Genomic DNA, 15,468 nt, shown 5'->3' with positions numbered 1-15,468 from the left:
GATCCCCAATACACGGAGGAACCCCAGCAGCCTGGAGAAGTGGGACCTCGGGAGATTTTTCTCTGGCAGAATCTTGATATTTTGAAGTTTCTGGGGGGTGGATCTTGGTATTTTTATTGGTGTTTTGGGCTAAATCTTGGCCATTTGTAGTTTTTCGTGCTGAATTTTCTATTTGTTTGCTATTTTAGAGTGGGTTTTGGCTTAATCTTGGGGTTTGGGGGGCTGTGTCTTAGTGTTTTGGGGATTTTTGTAGAGACAAGATGCCCAGTGACTTCTGGAGATGGACTTGGGCAGGAGGAATCTCCAATCCAGCGCACTCACATCTTGTTTTTTCTGCCAAAATCAGGATTTATCATTGCCTAACTTTGGCCAGATGGAGGAGGAGACTGCGAGGAAGAGGAAGATGCTCTGGGACACCCAGGAAGGTGAGGAGGAAATCATTGCCCCTTTCCCTCTCTCTTTCGCCTCATCTCCCAGCCCAGCATTGCCCCTGGCTGCAGGACAACCCCAGCTGTCCTGCTGGGTATGAATTTGGGGGGTTGTCCTTCCCCTTCCCTCTGGCACAGAGGCAGATCTCCTTCCTCTCCTTCTTCCTTCTCCCTTCTCCTTGTTTCTCCCTCCCTTTTCTTCTGCTTTTTCCTTCCTCTCCTTGTTCCTTCTTTCTTTTCCTTGTTCCTTCTCTTTCCTGTCTCTCCTTCCTCCTTCTTCTTCATGCTCCTTCCTCTTCCTTTTCCTCATTTCTTCCTCTCCTTTCTCCTTCTTTCCCTTCTTTGTTCTTTCTTCTCCTTCCTCCTCCTTTTTCATTCCTCCCCTTCTTCCTTCTTCTGCCTTCCTCACTTCCTTCCTCTCCCTGTTCCTGCTCTTTCTTCCTTCCTATCTCTCCTCGATCCCTCCTCTCCTTGTTCCTTTGACTCGCTCATTCCTTCTTCCTTCCTCTCCCTTCCCTTCCTCTCCTTCTTCCCTCCTCCCCCAGGGAATGACCTGCACACAGAGACCAGGGAAGACAAATCCCCATGTCAGAACCTTGTAGAAGAGGCTGTTTTAAGCAGCTCCATAGCACAGGAAGTCAGCAAGGAGGAAAAGCCCTGGAGATCCCCCACGAGGCACGGCTTCAAACCCAGCCCAGGGAGCTCTGAGGAGGAAAGACCTACCCTGTGCCGGGAAGACAGCCAGAGCTTTAGCCAGAGCTCAGAGCTGGTGATCCATGAGCAGCTTCCTGACAGGGAGAAGCCTTACAAGTGCTTGGAGTGTGGGAAGAGCTTCAGCTGGAGCTCCCACCTGATCCGCCACCAGAAGATCCACACTGGGGAACGGCCCTACACATGTGGGGAATGTGGGAAGAGCTTCAGCCAGAGCTCTGACCTGGTGGTCCACCAGCGCCTTCACACAGGGGAACGCCCCTACAAGTGCTTGGAATGCGGAAAGAGCTTCAGCAAGAGGTCCAGCCTCACATACCACCAGCGCTTCCACACTGGGGAACGGCCACACATTTGCTTGGAATGTGGGAAGGACTTTATCCAGAGCTCCCACCTCATCAGCCACCGCCGGCTGCACACCGGGGAACGGCCATATAACTGCTTGGAGTGTGGGAAGAGCTTCAACCGCAGCTTCAGCCTTGTCATCCACCAGCGTGTCCACACTGGGGAACGGCCCCACGAGTGCCGTGAGTGTGGGAAGAGGTTTCAGACCAGCTCCGATCTCCTCCTGCATCAGCGGATGCACGCCGGGGAGAGGCCCTTCCGCTGCACTGATTGTGGGAAGGGCTTCATCCGTAGCTCTGACCTAGTCAAGCACTGGCGTGTCCACACTGGGGAGAGGCCCTACAGGTGCTTGAAGTGTGGGAAGAGCTTCACCCAGAGTTCTGCTTTGACCTCACACCAACGGACCCACTGGTGAGAGAAGCCCTACAAGTGCTCCAACTGCGGGAAGAGCATTGGAGGATCCGTGCTGGGCAGAGCATGGAGGTGACCCATGTTCCTGGTGATCCTTATTGGAAGACATCTGGCTTGTGGTCTCCACATCCTTCTGGTTCCCCACAGGCACCTGGATGAACAGAGGGGCAAGAACATCCATTGGGACACAGACTGATGTTGGAAATTCATTGGGAAGAGCAGATTTGTTGACTTTAGACCTCAGAAAATCTAATCTGCTCCATCCAATCATTTCTTCCTCCGGTATCAAGCAACACTGGATGATCTTTAGGGTCATTTCCAAGCTAAATAATTCCATGATTCTAATTCTCTCTGGCCCATGGGTGTCTTGCGCAGCCAAGTGGTGATAGACTGGGGCAAAGACCAAAATTTTGAACCCAGTGGGGAAGAGAGCCCTCTAAAAAAGGCTCTTCCACCCGCCCAAGCCAACTCCATGGACACTCACACAATGCTGACGTGTAAATCTTTATTTTGGCCTTGACTGTCTTTCGATTCCTGTTTATCCCTTAAAAACACCCAAGCTTGGGGTAAAAAAATTGAATAAAACTTCCAAACTGCCAATATTTTACTGACATTTTGGGGTTCTAGGGGATATTTGGAGAAATGTGGGAAAGTTTTCTCCATTGTCCAAATACAAGAGGGATCAATCTGTTACATCAAAATTACTCAATCCCACTGAAAATAGCTAAATCCCAGCCTAAAATAGCTCCATCCCACCCCTTAAGAACATGATTCCGCCTCAAAATGTCTCAATTCCACCCCAAAAATTATGTGAAACCAAAGCACCCTCAATACCCTAAGGAGGGGTGGGATGGAGTGTGGTGGGGATTGGGAGAGGTGGGATGTGAATTGGGATGGTTGGGATGGGGTTTGGAGTGGATGGGGATGTGGATTGGGAGAAGTGGGACGGAGTTTGGAAGAGAGGAATGGGGTTTGGGAGGCGTGGGATGGGATGGAGGAAATAGAGTTTGGAAAGGGATCTTCATATCTAGAAAGGGGATCAGGATTGAGTTTGGGATTGGGAGTGGTGGGATGCAGGTTAGGGGCTGGAATGAATTTTGGGAGGGGTGGGAAGGGATCTGGAATAAGATAAAAAAAGATAGGGGATGTTAAGGATGGGGGGACCATGTCTCCAAGGGTGTTTCAGGGTATCCCCCAAATCTGTGGAGGTTTTGGGGTATCTACCATTCCTGAAGAGATTTTTGGGCTATTCCCCATTCCTAAGGGGATTTTTGGGCACCCCCACTTCCTGAGTGAGTTTTTGGTGTACCCAGAATCCTGAGTGGGGGGTGGTGGAAGAAGGGGGACACATGTGGCTCTGGCACTTGGAAAAGGGGCTCCACAAGGAGCTGTACAGGAAGCCCATTTTGGGGAGGACCCTGTTGCTTTCTGCTAGTTTTGAGGCTTTTGGGAATATATTGCTCATTTTCAGGGGCTGAGGTGACTCCCTGCTATTCTCGCGGGCTGCAGTGATGCTCCCTCATTATTGGGAGGATGAGGTGATCCCATTTTGGAGAAGATCTTGCTGTTTTCTCCCAATTTTCAGGGTTATAAATGGCTTGTGGAGCCCCTTGCCCTCATTTTGGGAGGTTGGGGTGACCCCATGGTTTCTCTGGTGACTGAGGGGTTATAACCACCTTGTGGGGGTCCCCCGATTGCAGGGCCCAGGCATGGCAGATGCTCCACGCTGGTCCGGTCTGGGGCTGCTGGGGCCGCTTTGGGGACCCCCCTGCTGCACAGTGCGGCTGTGCTTGAGGCTGGCAGCACCGCCCAGCACTGGGGATCAGACAGCTGGGGACAGCTGGTACCATACTGGGGACAGCTGGAGCCGTTCTGGGGGCACTGATAGCGCTGGGAGCATCCCCGGCTGCGGGCGCGGAGCACTCGGGGGAACGGGGTGGGGTGGAAGGGGGGAAAGCAGGGAGGGGGACGATGCAAAGCAGTGAGGACAGGATGGGAAAAGGGTGGGGTAGGACCTCCCTACACCCAGAGCGGGGTATGGTGGGCTGGGGATCTGAGGGCGATGGGAAAGAGGTGGAAAGTTTGGTCTGGGACCCATAAACGGAGTGGGAGGGATATGGAATCCACAGAAGTCAGTGAAAGGGGCACATCAAACCCCCAAATTTAGTGGGAGGTAGGTGGCAGCCCTGAACCAAGTTCTGGGGAAACCTGGAGATGAGAGGTATGATGAGAAGGGAGTGTGAGAGTGGAGAGGAGGATCTTTTGACTTCCAAACTGAGTGTGAAGGGGCTGAGTTCCCAATACCGAGCGGGGGCGGGGGGGCTTGGGAATACCCTGAACTTAAACTGTAGGGGGAACTGGTTATTCAAGGGACGATGGGAGAATGAGGAAAATTGGGGGTGGGACAGTGGGCAGGGAGATCCCATGGGAGTCCTGTAGCCAGATGCTCTGCCTGAATGGGGTCAAACAACTCAAACAATGCCCTGTTTGCAAACATGCTAGCGGAAAATGAGGAAGGCAGTTTCCAACGTTTTTGGCATTGAATGACAGTGAGATAAGATAGAGGAGATCTGTTAAAATACCGGGATAAAGGAACAACCAAGTGATAACTTGTCCAAAGCTGCTGAGCTGGCACAGACTGACAGTGCAGGCCTTCAGACTGTAACAGCCCCATCCCAAATTTTAACGGCAGTCTCCTGACGTATCCAGTTCGTAGGGGAAGAGGGATGTGGAGATTCTTCCGTGGAATAAGGATACCCCTCAAGGACCAGAGCTCCCAGTGCTGTGCGAAGCAGGGAGTGCCAGCACCTATTTGGAGCTGGGGATTGTGTGCAGGGTGGGGCTGGTAATTTCACTATTAGAAAGCAGCTTTATTTCACTGCTAGGTGTGTGCAGGGTATGACTCCCCCTATCACAAACACTCATCCCACTCCTCAAATTATCCCTGTTCATCACAGGCCTCAAAAAACCAGCTGCTTCTTGAATGCATCCCAGCTCTGCATATGGATCATCAGGTCTCTGAACAATGTGGGTCACTGTGGATCATCCAGCGTGTGTCCTCCAATGGGCCGGCACTGGGGATGGGGCGTGCGGGGGAGCTGGGGCCGTACTGGGAGTGCGGGTGGCACGGGGAGCCCCCGCGGCTGCGGGTGAGGCGGGAGGGAAGGGGTAACGGTGGGATAGCGGGAGAAGCGTTGGAATAACGGGGCGTGGAACCCCATTCTGAGGTGGATGTGGGGTCGGTCACGCCTAAACCGTGGTGGGGGGTAGCTGGAGTTTGGAGGGACATCAGGAAAGGGTGGGAGAGGGGGGATAAGGGGAGGTGGGGCAGCGGGTTCCTATGGGGATCCTCGGCTGTCCTCCATCACTTGAGCCTCGGAGCTGCTCCCTCGGGCTTAGGAGGAGGGAGGCGGATCCACACTGGGAGGGGAATCCCCAAACTCCCGGTCAATCCCTGTGGAGATGTTTGGGGGGGGTTGGGGGGGTTATCCCCTTCCGTAGCCAGTGCTGGTGTGGGGTTAGGGTTAGCTTAGGGGGGCCGTGGTCCAGAGGGGGAGAAAGGGTGGCCATAGAGGATGAAGAGGAGGAGCAGGAGCAAGACCAGGTGGAGCAAGAAGTAAGAGAAGGGATGAAAATGGAGGAGAAGGAGGAAGCTCGGGGGTCCACCGCTCACTGTACCGCCCCCGGGAGCATCGTCTCCGTCCCCCCAGCGCTCTGCGGGTGAGTTCTCCCTAAATATCTCGGGGCATCCCCTGCAGGTGGGGTTTTTTGGGGGTGTCCCGGCGGCTGCTGGCAGAGCAGTGGTGGCGGGGGAATGCGGGGTCCCGGAGCCGTATGGCGATCGCATACCGCCGGCAGTGTGGGAGAGCCGAGGGGGAGAACCCCGGCATGCTGAAATGGGGGCACGGAGGAGGCAGAATCCCCGGCAGCTGGAGCGGAGAGGGGAGAACAGAGCGAGCAACGGAGGAGCCGTAACCGCTGGCAGCCTGGAGAGAAGGAGCCTGGAGACGGGTGTGTGGGAAAATCACGCCGTGAAGAGCCAGTGCTCACAGAGGAGACAGAGCCTTGCAACCTCATTCGAACAAAGGGAGAGAGTCCACTAGGGCATACCCCTGTGGGGGACTCTCCTCATAAAAGGAGGATGGAGCCTCCTTTTATCATAAACTTTTGGCCGGGTACTGCCATCTTTGTTTCCCCATTGCCTGAGGTACAGCCTTCCCGAACCACCTACTGCATATTCCCCTAAAGCTCAGAAGTTCAAACTGTCTGGGTTCTGCAACAAAGTCATACATCTTGATGTTCATGAAGACCTCCATACACCTTCTTCAGAACCTGATGGGTTCTTTCAGACCTAGTCTTTTGTGAAGACATTAAGACCCATTTCTCTTATCAGGGGGACCCCTGGGACCCCAGACATGCCTAAGTAGAGAGTTAGGGGAGAAAGGACCCCTGAGACACCTCAAACATCTCTAAACAGCAGCCAAGAAGAGGGGAAGCCCAGAACCTATGGGACCCCCTAGAAAGGGAGAACTTCTGTGAGGATTTTTGACACTGAGTCTTCATGTTTCTGAGGCTTTTAGATATACAAGATGACCATGTAGATATATATGAGATGGACTGGGGTAGGAGGAACCCCAACCCAATGAGCTCATACCTTGATGTTTTTCACCCAAACCAGAATTTGTCATTCCCACGCCTTGGCTGGATGGAGAAGACTGTGGGGAAGATACTCCAGGATACCCAGGCAGGTGAAGAGGAAGTCACTGCCCCTTCCCCCCTCTCTCCTGCTTCATCTCCCAGCCCAGCATGGCCCCCAGCTGCAAGACAACCCCACTGCCAGTACCATCCTACTGAGCACAGACTGGGGGGATGTCCTTCCCCTTCCCTCTGGCATGGAAGCAAATCTCCTTTCTCACCTTCTTCCTTCTTCTCTCTCCTTGTCCTTTTTCTTCCTTCTTCCTTCTGCTTGTTCCTTCTTCCCCCAGGCACTGAGCTGTGGATGGAGACCAGAGAGAACAAATCCCCGTGGCAGAACCTTATGAGAAAGGCCATTTTTAGTGGCTCCACAGCACATGAAGTCAACAGGGAGGAAAAGCCATGGAGAACCCCCACAAGGAGGGCCTGCAAACCCAGCCCAGGGTGCTCTGAGCAGGAAAGACCCACTCTGTGCCAGAAAGGCAGCTGAGCTCTGATCTGGTGGTTGACCAGCAGCTTCACAATGGGGAAAACCCTACAAGGGCTTCTTGGAATGTGGGAAGAGCTTCAGCAACAGCTTCAACCTCCTCATCCTCCATTGGGTGCACAGGGGGAAATGGCCCTGTGAGTGTGAGGAATGTAGGAAGAGCTTCACTCAGAGCTCCAGCCTGAACTGCCACCAGAAGATCCACACGGGGAACAGCCCTAAAAGTGTTTGGAATGTAGGAAGAGCTTTATCTGAGCTTCAGCCTGATGTGCCACCAGAAGATCCACACTGGGGAATGGCCCTATCCGTACTTGGAATGCAGAAAGACATCCAGCCTCCGCTTCCATCTGATCTACCACCAGTGTCCATGCTAGGGAACAGCCCCATGTATTCTTGGAATGCAAGGAGAGCTTCAGGTGAGGCATCTGCCTGGTCTGCCACCAGAGCATCCACTCTGGGGAACAGCCCTACATATGCATGGAATGTGAAAAGAGGTTTAATGACTGTTCCAACCTGATCTGCCACCAGAACATCCATACCAGGAGGAGGCTCTAAGAGTGTCCCAAGTGTGGGAGGAGCTTCTCCTGCAGCTCTGCCTTGATCCAACACCAACAGTCCCACAGGTAAGGGAAGTCCTGCAAGTGCCCTGACTGCAGGAAAAGCTTTGTTCCCTGCTCCAAGTTCACTCATTAGAGGACCCACACTGTGTTATCTATGGTGACCATGTTGGGACTTGAATCAACCTGGTGATTCAAGTTGGTCATAGATGTGGTAATCCAGCACTGGCAGAGACCAAGATTTTGGAGACAATTTTATGGAAACCCTTCCAAAAAAGGCTCTTTTACCCACCCAACCCAATCCGACCCAACCAACCCCATGGATACTCAAACAATGCGGACACATAAATGCTTTAATTTTGGCCTTGATTTTCTTGTGATCTATCCTTTAAAAACACCCAAAACTGGGTAAAAATAAAGAAACTCATCAAAGATGTGTAAAACCCCACCATTTTACATGGACTGGGGGGGAATTTGTAGTCTGGGGGATATTCAGGAGGATTTGGGGTTTTTGAGGGAATTTGGAGGAGTTTCCTCCATTACTTTGCACCCCAAAATGTAAGGGGTTGTATCCATCACCTCAAAACCACTCAGTGCTACTGAAAGTGTCTCCATCCCAGCCCAAATGGCTTGATCCCACCTCAAAATAATTCAACACCCCCCAAAAAGTATTCAATCCCAGAGCACTCTAAACCCTGGAGGGGAAGGAAGGGGATGGGAAGGGGTGGGATGTGAATCAAGAGGGATGGGATATGGGCTTGGGCAGATGGGATGGGGATTGGGAGGCGTGAGATGGGAGAAGGGGCATGTGAATTGGGAGGATGGGGATTAGGAGGAGTCGGATGGGGTCTGAAATGAGACAGCTGAAGGTTGGGGATGATGAGGCCTGGGGGGGCCCCATTCCTGAAGGGGGTGCAAGGTATCCCCCAGTTCTGCAGGGGTTGACTCACCAGTTGCCAGGCAGACCCACAGTGCCCGACATTCCCCACGTGGACCCCACCTGAACCCCCCCCCACCTTCAGCGTTCCCCAGGAGGGGAATTTGAGGAGGGGGAAGATAGGGAGCATCCAGCCTGGGCTCCCCCACACTGTCCTGGCACTGGAAGCTGTGGTGGGGGCCAAGTGTGGGCAGGAGCAGCCAAGAGCCCAGCGCTGCCCCAGCCCAACCTGCCCCAGCTCCATCCCTGCCCCTCCTGTGGGATGCTGTGGGTCTGGGAGGCACAGGAGACCAAGGGTGGGTGCTGGGCCTGGGGAGAAGAGGAGAAGGGATGGAGGAGGAGGAGAAGGAGGGATAGAGGAGGAGATTACTTCTAAGGATAGAGGAGGAGAAGATTACCTGGCTAAAGCACACCAAGAAAAAGGAAACAAAAATCCAAAATCAATCAATCCAAACTGAAATAAACCCAAAACTATTTATGTAGCTCAGGAGGTTCTGGGGGAGGAAGAGGTGAGGAAAAAAACCAGAAAAGGGTAAGGATAAAAAGGAATATGGAAGACTCCCCTGCTGAGTCACAAGGGTCAGAGTAGACACCTGTGCAGAACTGAGCCTGGATTTCAAGTTTATGCTTAAAGGCCCAATAGCACTTAACTTAAACTTAACGGCATTTAACTGAAACTTAATCAGTAACTTCACACATAATTTATTACACCACAACAGGAACATATCTGACTTACGTATTTAAAGTACTTCTGACTCCAGAAGAGCAGCATTCCCAGGACATTTGCTATGGCATATGCAGCGTCACACATGTATGGACAGAAGGAGAGTCTGTACAAGGTCCCTGTGGGAAATTCCCCTGGAAATTCCCCTGTGGATTCACAGAGGCCCCAGCACAGGGAGGTCACTGTCACAGCTGCTGCAGCCCAGGAGAGCTCCAAGGGTGTAACATGGTGGTCAGAGACAGAGACACACTTCAGAGTTGCAAATGGCAATAACAGAGAGAGCTTTATTGTTTGAACCCAATGAGCTTTATATAGGCAGTTTGAAAATGCCCCAGTCTAAACCACTCACTGGTCTGGTCCTAACACCTCTCAGTTCTCTGACCAGTGAGATGTCTGCAGCTTAGGGTGGAATGTGGTTGGGTGAAATTGCCCAGTACAAGCCAGCTTGTACTGTAACTCAAGGGTCTCATTCAGGGCTGCTGTTTATAGCCCAAGGGATGGGCTTTAGTCACAGATATTTTCCACCCTGGCCCAAGCTCAGGCCGGTGACTTTCTGGGAAAGGTTAAGAACTAAAATATGATCCCATTTGGAATGTTATACAGGGAAAAAAAAAAAAAAAAAGAATCCAGGGCTGTTGGAGCTCATTGGACAGCACCAGTCCCTAGAACAGCCAGCATTGGTGACAAACTCAAGAGGAGCTGAGCCCGGGGGCTGCTTGTCAAGGCCAAGGCCTAAACAAATATTTCTCAGATCATGGTGTAGCCTGACAGGAGGGGGGGCTGGGGAGAGGTTTTCCCCGAGTGTGTCCACTGATATTTCATGAGATCTGAGATGCTCTGAACCCTTTTCCCACATTCCTCACACTTGTAAGGCTATTCCCCGTGTGCCAGTGGGTGATGAATGCAGATGGAAGAAGAGAATTTCCAGAGCCCGGAGCTGGGTGAGAGGTAGACAAGAATCAGCACAGGATGACGCAGAGCGGCTTCCCAATGGAGTGCCCGAGCTGTTCCTGTCCAGCTCCGCTCTGGAATGCCGTTCTGGAAGTGGTACTTGGCCTTTCCCGCCCGCTGGAACACCCCTCTGTGGGCAGGGACACAGGTCATGGTGTGCCCCCCAGCCACAGCCCCCCACAGCCAGCTGGGAGCTCAGGAGGCCATGCCGGACCCCCCTTCCCACTCCCCTCTGCCCCGCCGGCTGCTGGGTGGGGGGAACCCCCCAGGAGCCTCCCAGAGAGGATCGGCTTCCCCCAGAGCCGCAGGGAACCCTTCCCGGCATTACGGAGCTATGAAGGGACCCCCTCTGGGAATCATGCTGGGCCACCTCCCTTCATCTTCCCTCTCCCACTCCTTTCCCAGCGTCCCCCCAAATCCCAGCTCCCCCATCTCGGTTCGGCGCTGACCCACCTCCTCTAACATCTTCTCCCTTCTTCCCGTTCCCACCCGCAGAGACCCCGGCCCGCGGCCGGAGCGGCGGCGCAAGGGGAGAGGAAGAGGAGGAGCAGGAGCCGGAAAAGGAGGAGGAGCTGAAAGGCGACGAGGAAGAGCGTTGTTTGTTTTTGTTCTTGCCTCCAGTTTATGTACCAGGGCCAGGAGGTCAGCTTCTGTAGCTGTCTGATCTGAGAAGAAGAAAAAGCAGCAGAAAGCGGGAGAGGAAGAAGAGGAGGAAATTGGCGTGTCCACCGCGCCCTGTGTCCGCAGCCCTCCCGGCCCGTGGAGCGTCTGCCCCGCCGCATCCCGCAGGTGACCGGGGAGGGGGCACTTACCCCAGGTAGCGTCCCCGGCAGGTGTTTTGTTCCGGGGGATCCCTGCCGTGTCTATCGGCAGAGGCCGGGGGAGGATGCGGGGTCTCGCACGCCAACTGGAGATCGCCCGGCGGGGGCAGGGGACAGCGGCTCTGGCTGCCCCTGGCGTGGGAGACCGGAGAGGGGCCATTCCTGTTTGGAATAGCCCCGGCAGACTCGAAAGGGGGAAGCACAGAGTTAATGGGGAGGGCAGGATTCCATCGACCTTGAAACGGGGGACGTGCCCTGCATCCTGGAGTGAGGCGAGCCTGAAGAGTAGGAACCCTGGGACCCCCAGCAGCCGAAACAGAGACTCAGAGGAGAAGGGACCCCCTAGGACCTCTAAAACTTCCTGCAACCCTAAATAGGAGCCAGGAGAGGGAAGACCTCCAGAACCCCAAAATGGCAAGACCAGAGAGGGGGGAATATTGGAGGACTCCTGTGCTGAATCTTAATATTTTGGAGTGGGGGTTTTTTCTGCATCATGGTGTTTCAGAGGTTTTCATGGACACAAGATACCTGGTGACTTCTAGAGATGGACTTGGGCAGGAGGAACTTCCAACTCAGCACACTCACACATTGTTTTCCCCCAAAACCAGGATTTGTCATTCCTAAGGGTTGGCTGAATGGAGGAGGAGGCTGCAAGGAAGTGGAAGATGCTCCAGGACAGCCAGGCAGGTGAGGAGGAAGTCACTTCTTGTTTCCCCTTCATTTCTGCTCCATCTCCCAGCCCAGCATGGCCCCCAGCTGCAGGACAACCCTGCTGCCCGTCCTGCCGGGCACAGATCAAGGGGATCTCCTTCCCCTTCCCTCTGGCATGGAGGCAAATCCCATCCTCTCCTTGTCCTTCCTCCCCCAGGCTATGACCTGAAGGTAGAGATCAAGGAGGAGAAATCCCCCTGGCAGAACATTGTGGAAGAGGCCATTTTGAGCACCTGCACAGCACAGGAAGCCAATGGGGAAGAGAAGCCCCAGATATCCTGCACCAGTAGGGGCTGCAAACCCAGCCCAGGGTGCTCCAAGGAAGAAAGAGACCCCCTGTGCCAGGAAGGCGGCCAGAGCTTCAGCTGGAGTTCAGAGCTGGTGAAGAAGACTCACGCGGTGGACAAGTCCCACAAATGCTTGGAATGTGGGAAGAGCTTCAGCCGGAGCTTCCACCTCCTCCGCCACCAGATGATCCACACAGGGGAACGCCCCTATGAATGCCTGGAATGTGGGAAGAGCTTCAGCCGGAGCTCCTGTCTGATCCGCCATCAGGTAATTCACACAGGGGAACGGCCCTACAGGTGCAAGGAGTGTGGGAAAAGCTTCAATGACCGCTCCAACCTCCTCACCCACCAGCGCCTGCACTCCAGGGAACGGCCCTTTGAGTGTGGGGAGTGTGGGAAGAGCTTCAGCATCAGCTCTGACCTGATCCAGCACCAGAAGATCCACAGTGGAGAACGGCCGTATGAGTGTCCTGAGTGTGCAAAGAGATTTCGGACCAGCTCCCATCTCCTCCTGCATCAGCGCATTCACACGGATGAGCGGCCCTTCCGCTGTCCCGACTGCAGGAAGGGCTTCAGACGTAACTCCCACCTCACCCTGCACCGGCGCATCCACACCGGGGAGAGGCCCTACGAGTGTGGGGAGTGTGGGAAGAGCTTCTGCAGCAGCTCTGGCTTGACCCAACACCAACAGTCCCACTTGTAAGGGAAGCCCTGCTGTAGAGGCCCAGGGGCCCACCCTTGGAGCTGTAATACCTCAGCCCTGGAAGGGCAAAGGTGACAAGGGTCAAAGAGAGACTCCCTCTGAATACAATGGTCTCACCCATGGGCATTTCCATGCTACAGGCTTTATTGGTATCACCCAGTTCAACTGCCCTTTTTTCCTTCCTAGGTACTCCCCCTAGAGTTTTCTCCCCTCTCTTATCTCCTGTTGGTCCTGGTTTACTGTGGTGCTCTGCCCCTGTTACCTCATTGGTTCCCAGTTTGCTGCCCCTCTTCTGCGCCACTTGTACTCAGTTCCCATTGGCCCTTGACCCTCGTATCTGCCTCTTTTCCCCCCCCATATAAAACCCTGTCCTCAGCTGTCGGTCCCTGCACCCTCTTCATCGCAATAAACCAGGTTTGGAGCTCCACACAAAGACCCATCTCTGGCCTTGTTTGCCATCAGTTTAAGCAAGCCTGCTCTGGGTGTGCAAATCGTTCACAGAGGCTCATTGTGGACACCCCACAACACCCTGCGAATGGCCTGACTGTGGGAAGAGCTTCATCTGCTGCTCCAACTTCATCACCCATCAGAGGACCCACACTGGATGATTCACAGTGACCCTCACTGGGCCAAGACCTGGTGATCCATGTTCCAGGTGGCCCATGTACTGGGTTTGTGTGGCCAGGTTTTGGAAGTAGGGGGCTACAGGGGTGGCTTTTGTGAGGAGCTGCCAGAAATTTCCCCATGTCAAGCAAAGCCAGCTTTTGGATGGACCCACAACTTGCCAACGCCAAGCCCATAGGAGATGGCAGTGACACCCCAGGGATAATGGATTCAAGAAGAAAAAAGTTCTTCCACAGATGGAATCGGGTGCAGAGAAGAGCAGAGTGGGAACATGTGAAAGGAACAGCTCTGCAGACACCCAGGGTTGTGCAGAAGGCGGGACATGAGCTGCTCCAGGTGCTGGAGCTGAGATTCTCCTGCAGCCCCTGGAGGAGCCTATGCTGGAACAGGGGGATGCCCGAAAAGAAGGATGTGAGCCCGTGGGAAGCCCGTGCTGGAGCAGCCTCCACGCAGGATCCTGTGGATCCCTGGGCAGAGGAGCCCACGCTGGAGCAGCTTTGCTGGAAGGACCTGAGGCCCTGTGGGGACCCACGCTGGGGCAGGGGAAGGACTCCCAACTTCTCTCCCTGAGCAGCAGCAGGAGGAGGAACGAGGTGCAATGAACTGACTGTGACACCCATTCCCATCTCCCTGTGCTGCTGGAGCGGGGAGGGAGAGCCTGGGAAAAGAGGAAGGCTGGGGGAAGGATTTAAGTTTTATTTTCCTTCTCATTATCCTGCTCTGATTTGGTTGGTAATAAACTGATGTCCTTTCCCCAGGGTGAGTCTGTTTTGCCTGTGACAGTGTGTGGGGAATGATCCCTCCTGGTCCTTATCTCAATTCCTGGGCCTTTCCTTTTATTTTCTCTCCCCTGTCCAGGTGCAGGGGGCAGGGACAAAGCAGTTTTGGTGGCACCTTGCATCCAGTCAGGGTCAGCCTGCTGGAGGGGATTAGTAGTGGCCTCTGAGCTGAGCAGGGAAGCGGGGGAGGGAACTGAAAGGTGTTTGAGAGGACATGTAAGGGAAGGTGGGACAGTGGGAAAAGGGTTCCCAGTGGGGGACCCTTCACATCCCCCATCACTTGGGATGTGGGATGTGGGATGAGTGGGAGCTAGAAAGGGGGGGTCCAGAGTGGCCCCCTGAGCTTCCAGCCTGATGTAGGGTGGTGGGCGTAGGAGGGTGCATCCCCCAGCTTGCCTCCTTGCCCACACAGTGGTGTTCCTGTGGATGGGAAAAGCCCAGTGTCACTTCCTGAACGGCCCTGAGTGGGTGAGGTTCATGGACAAGAACATCTATAACCTAAAGCAGCTCCAGCACTTTGACAGTGGTTTGTGCGCTTTGAGGGGACACCCCATATGGGAACACCCAGGCCCAGTACTGGAACACCCAACTGGAATTACTGGAAGAGAGATGGGCTCAGGTACTGCAGTACAGGGACACATACTGTTGGCACACCCCAATCACCTGGCATGAGCAGCCCTATTTTTGAGGAAAACAACCCCAAATCGCCACAAAAATCCCCAAATCCTCCTGATTATTCCCCTAAATCCCAAATTCTCCTTGAAATCAAGCTGAAATAGTTTGAAGATCTTTGTTTAATTACTTTATTTTAGCCCAATTTTCATCTGTTTGTAAGAGATTAAAATGGCTCAAAAGAAAATGAAGGCCCAAACAGAAGGATTTACATGTTGGTGTCATGTGAGTATCTCTGTAGCTGGGCTGTTTGGGTGGGAAGAGCCCTTTATGGAGCCTTTGATTTGAATAGTTTTGTCTCTGCACCAATCCATCACCACTTGTCTATGGAAGATGCCTGTGGGCCATAGAGAATTAGAACAATTGAATTAAAAAGACCTCTTGGTTGCAAAAGACCTCAAAGATCATCCAGTTTTGCTTGATGCCTCCTGAAGAAATGAGTGGCGGCTGCTGGTGAGATTTTTTGGGGTCTAAAGTCAACAAGACTGCTCTGCCCAATGAATTTCCAATGTTGGTCTCCATTCTAATGGATGTTCCTTCCCCTGCATTCATCAGGGTGCCTGTGGGGAACAAGGAGGATGTGGACACCACTAGCCAGATGTCTTCCCAATGTGGATCACTTGGAACG

At 53.7% G+C, this 15,468-nt stretch overlaps 2 protein-coding genes across 3 annotated transcripts; both read left to right on the top strand.

Moving 5' to 3' along the window:
* Positions 1-218: 218 nt before the first annotated feature.
* Positions 219-2,038, top strand: LOC311164345 (uncharacterized protein). The gene has a single exon (XM_084223764.1). It carries the CDS (start codon positions 526-528, stop codon positions 1,894-1,896), a length of 1,371 nt encoding a protein of 456 aa, XP_084079890.1. The 5' UTR covers positions 219-525; the 3' UTR covers positions 1,897-2,038.
* Positions 2,039-10,839: 8,801 nt separating this feature from the next.
* Positions 10,840-14,064, top strand: LOC311164328 (uncharacterized protein). Of its 2 annotated transcripts, none has more exons than XM_084223735.1 (3): positions 10,840-11,032; positions 11,673-11,751; positions 11,933-14,064. In XM_084223735.1, the coding sequence occupies exons 2-3, from the start codon at positions 11,700-11,702 to the stop codon at positions 12,763-12,765; spliced, it is 885 nt and encodes a 294-aa protein (XP_084079861.1). In that variant the 5' UTR covers positions 10,840-11,032; positions 11,673-11,699; the 3' UTR covers positions 12,766-14,064. The 2 variants fall into 2 exon arrangements, with proteins under 2 accessions (XP_084079861.1, XP_084079862.1); XM_084223736.1 differs by having other exon boundaries at positions 10,840-11,060.
* The last annotated feature ends 1,404 nt before the right edge of the window (positions 14,065-15,468 follow it).

This window comes from Fringilla coelebs, assembly GCF_963513975.1.
Source record: "Fringilla coelebs genome assembly, chromosome: 31".
Classification (NCBI taxonomy): domain Eukaryota; kingdom Metazoa; phylum Chordata; class Aves; order Passeriformes; family Fringillidae; genus Fringilla; species Fringilla coelebs.
Note: the sequence above shows the minus strand (reverse complement) of the source record. Positions and strands in the feature narration are given on the sequence as shown.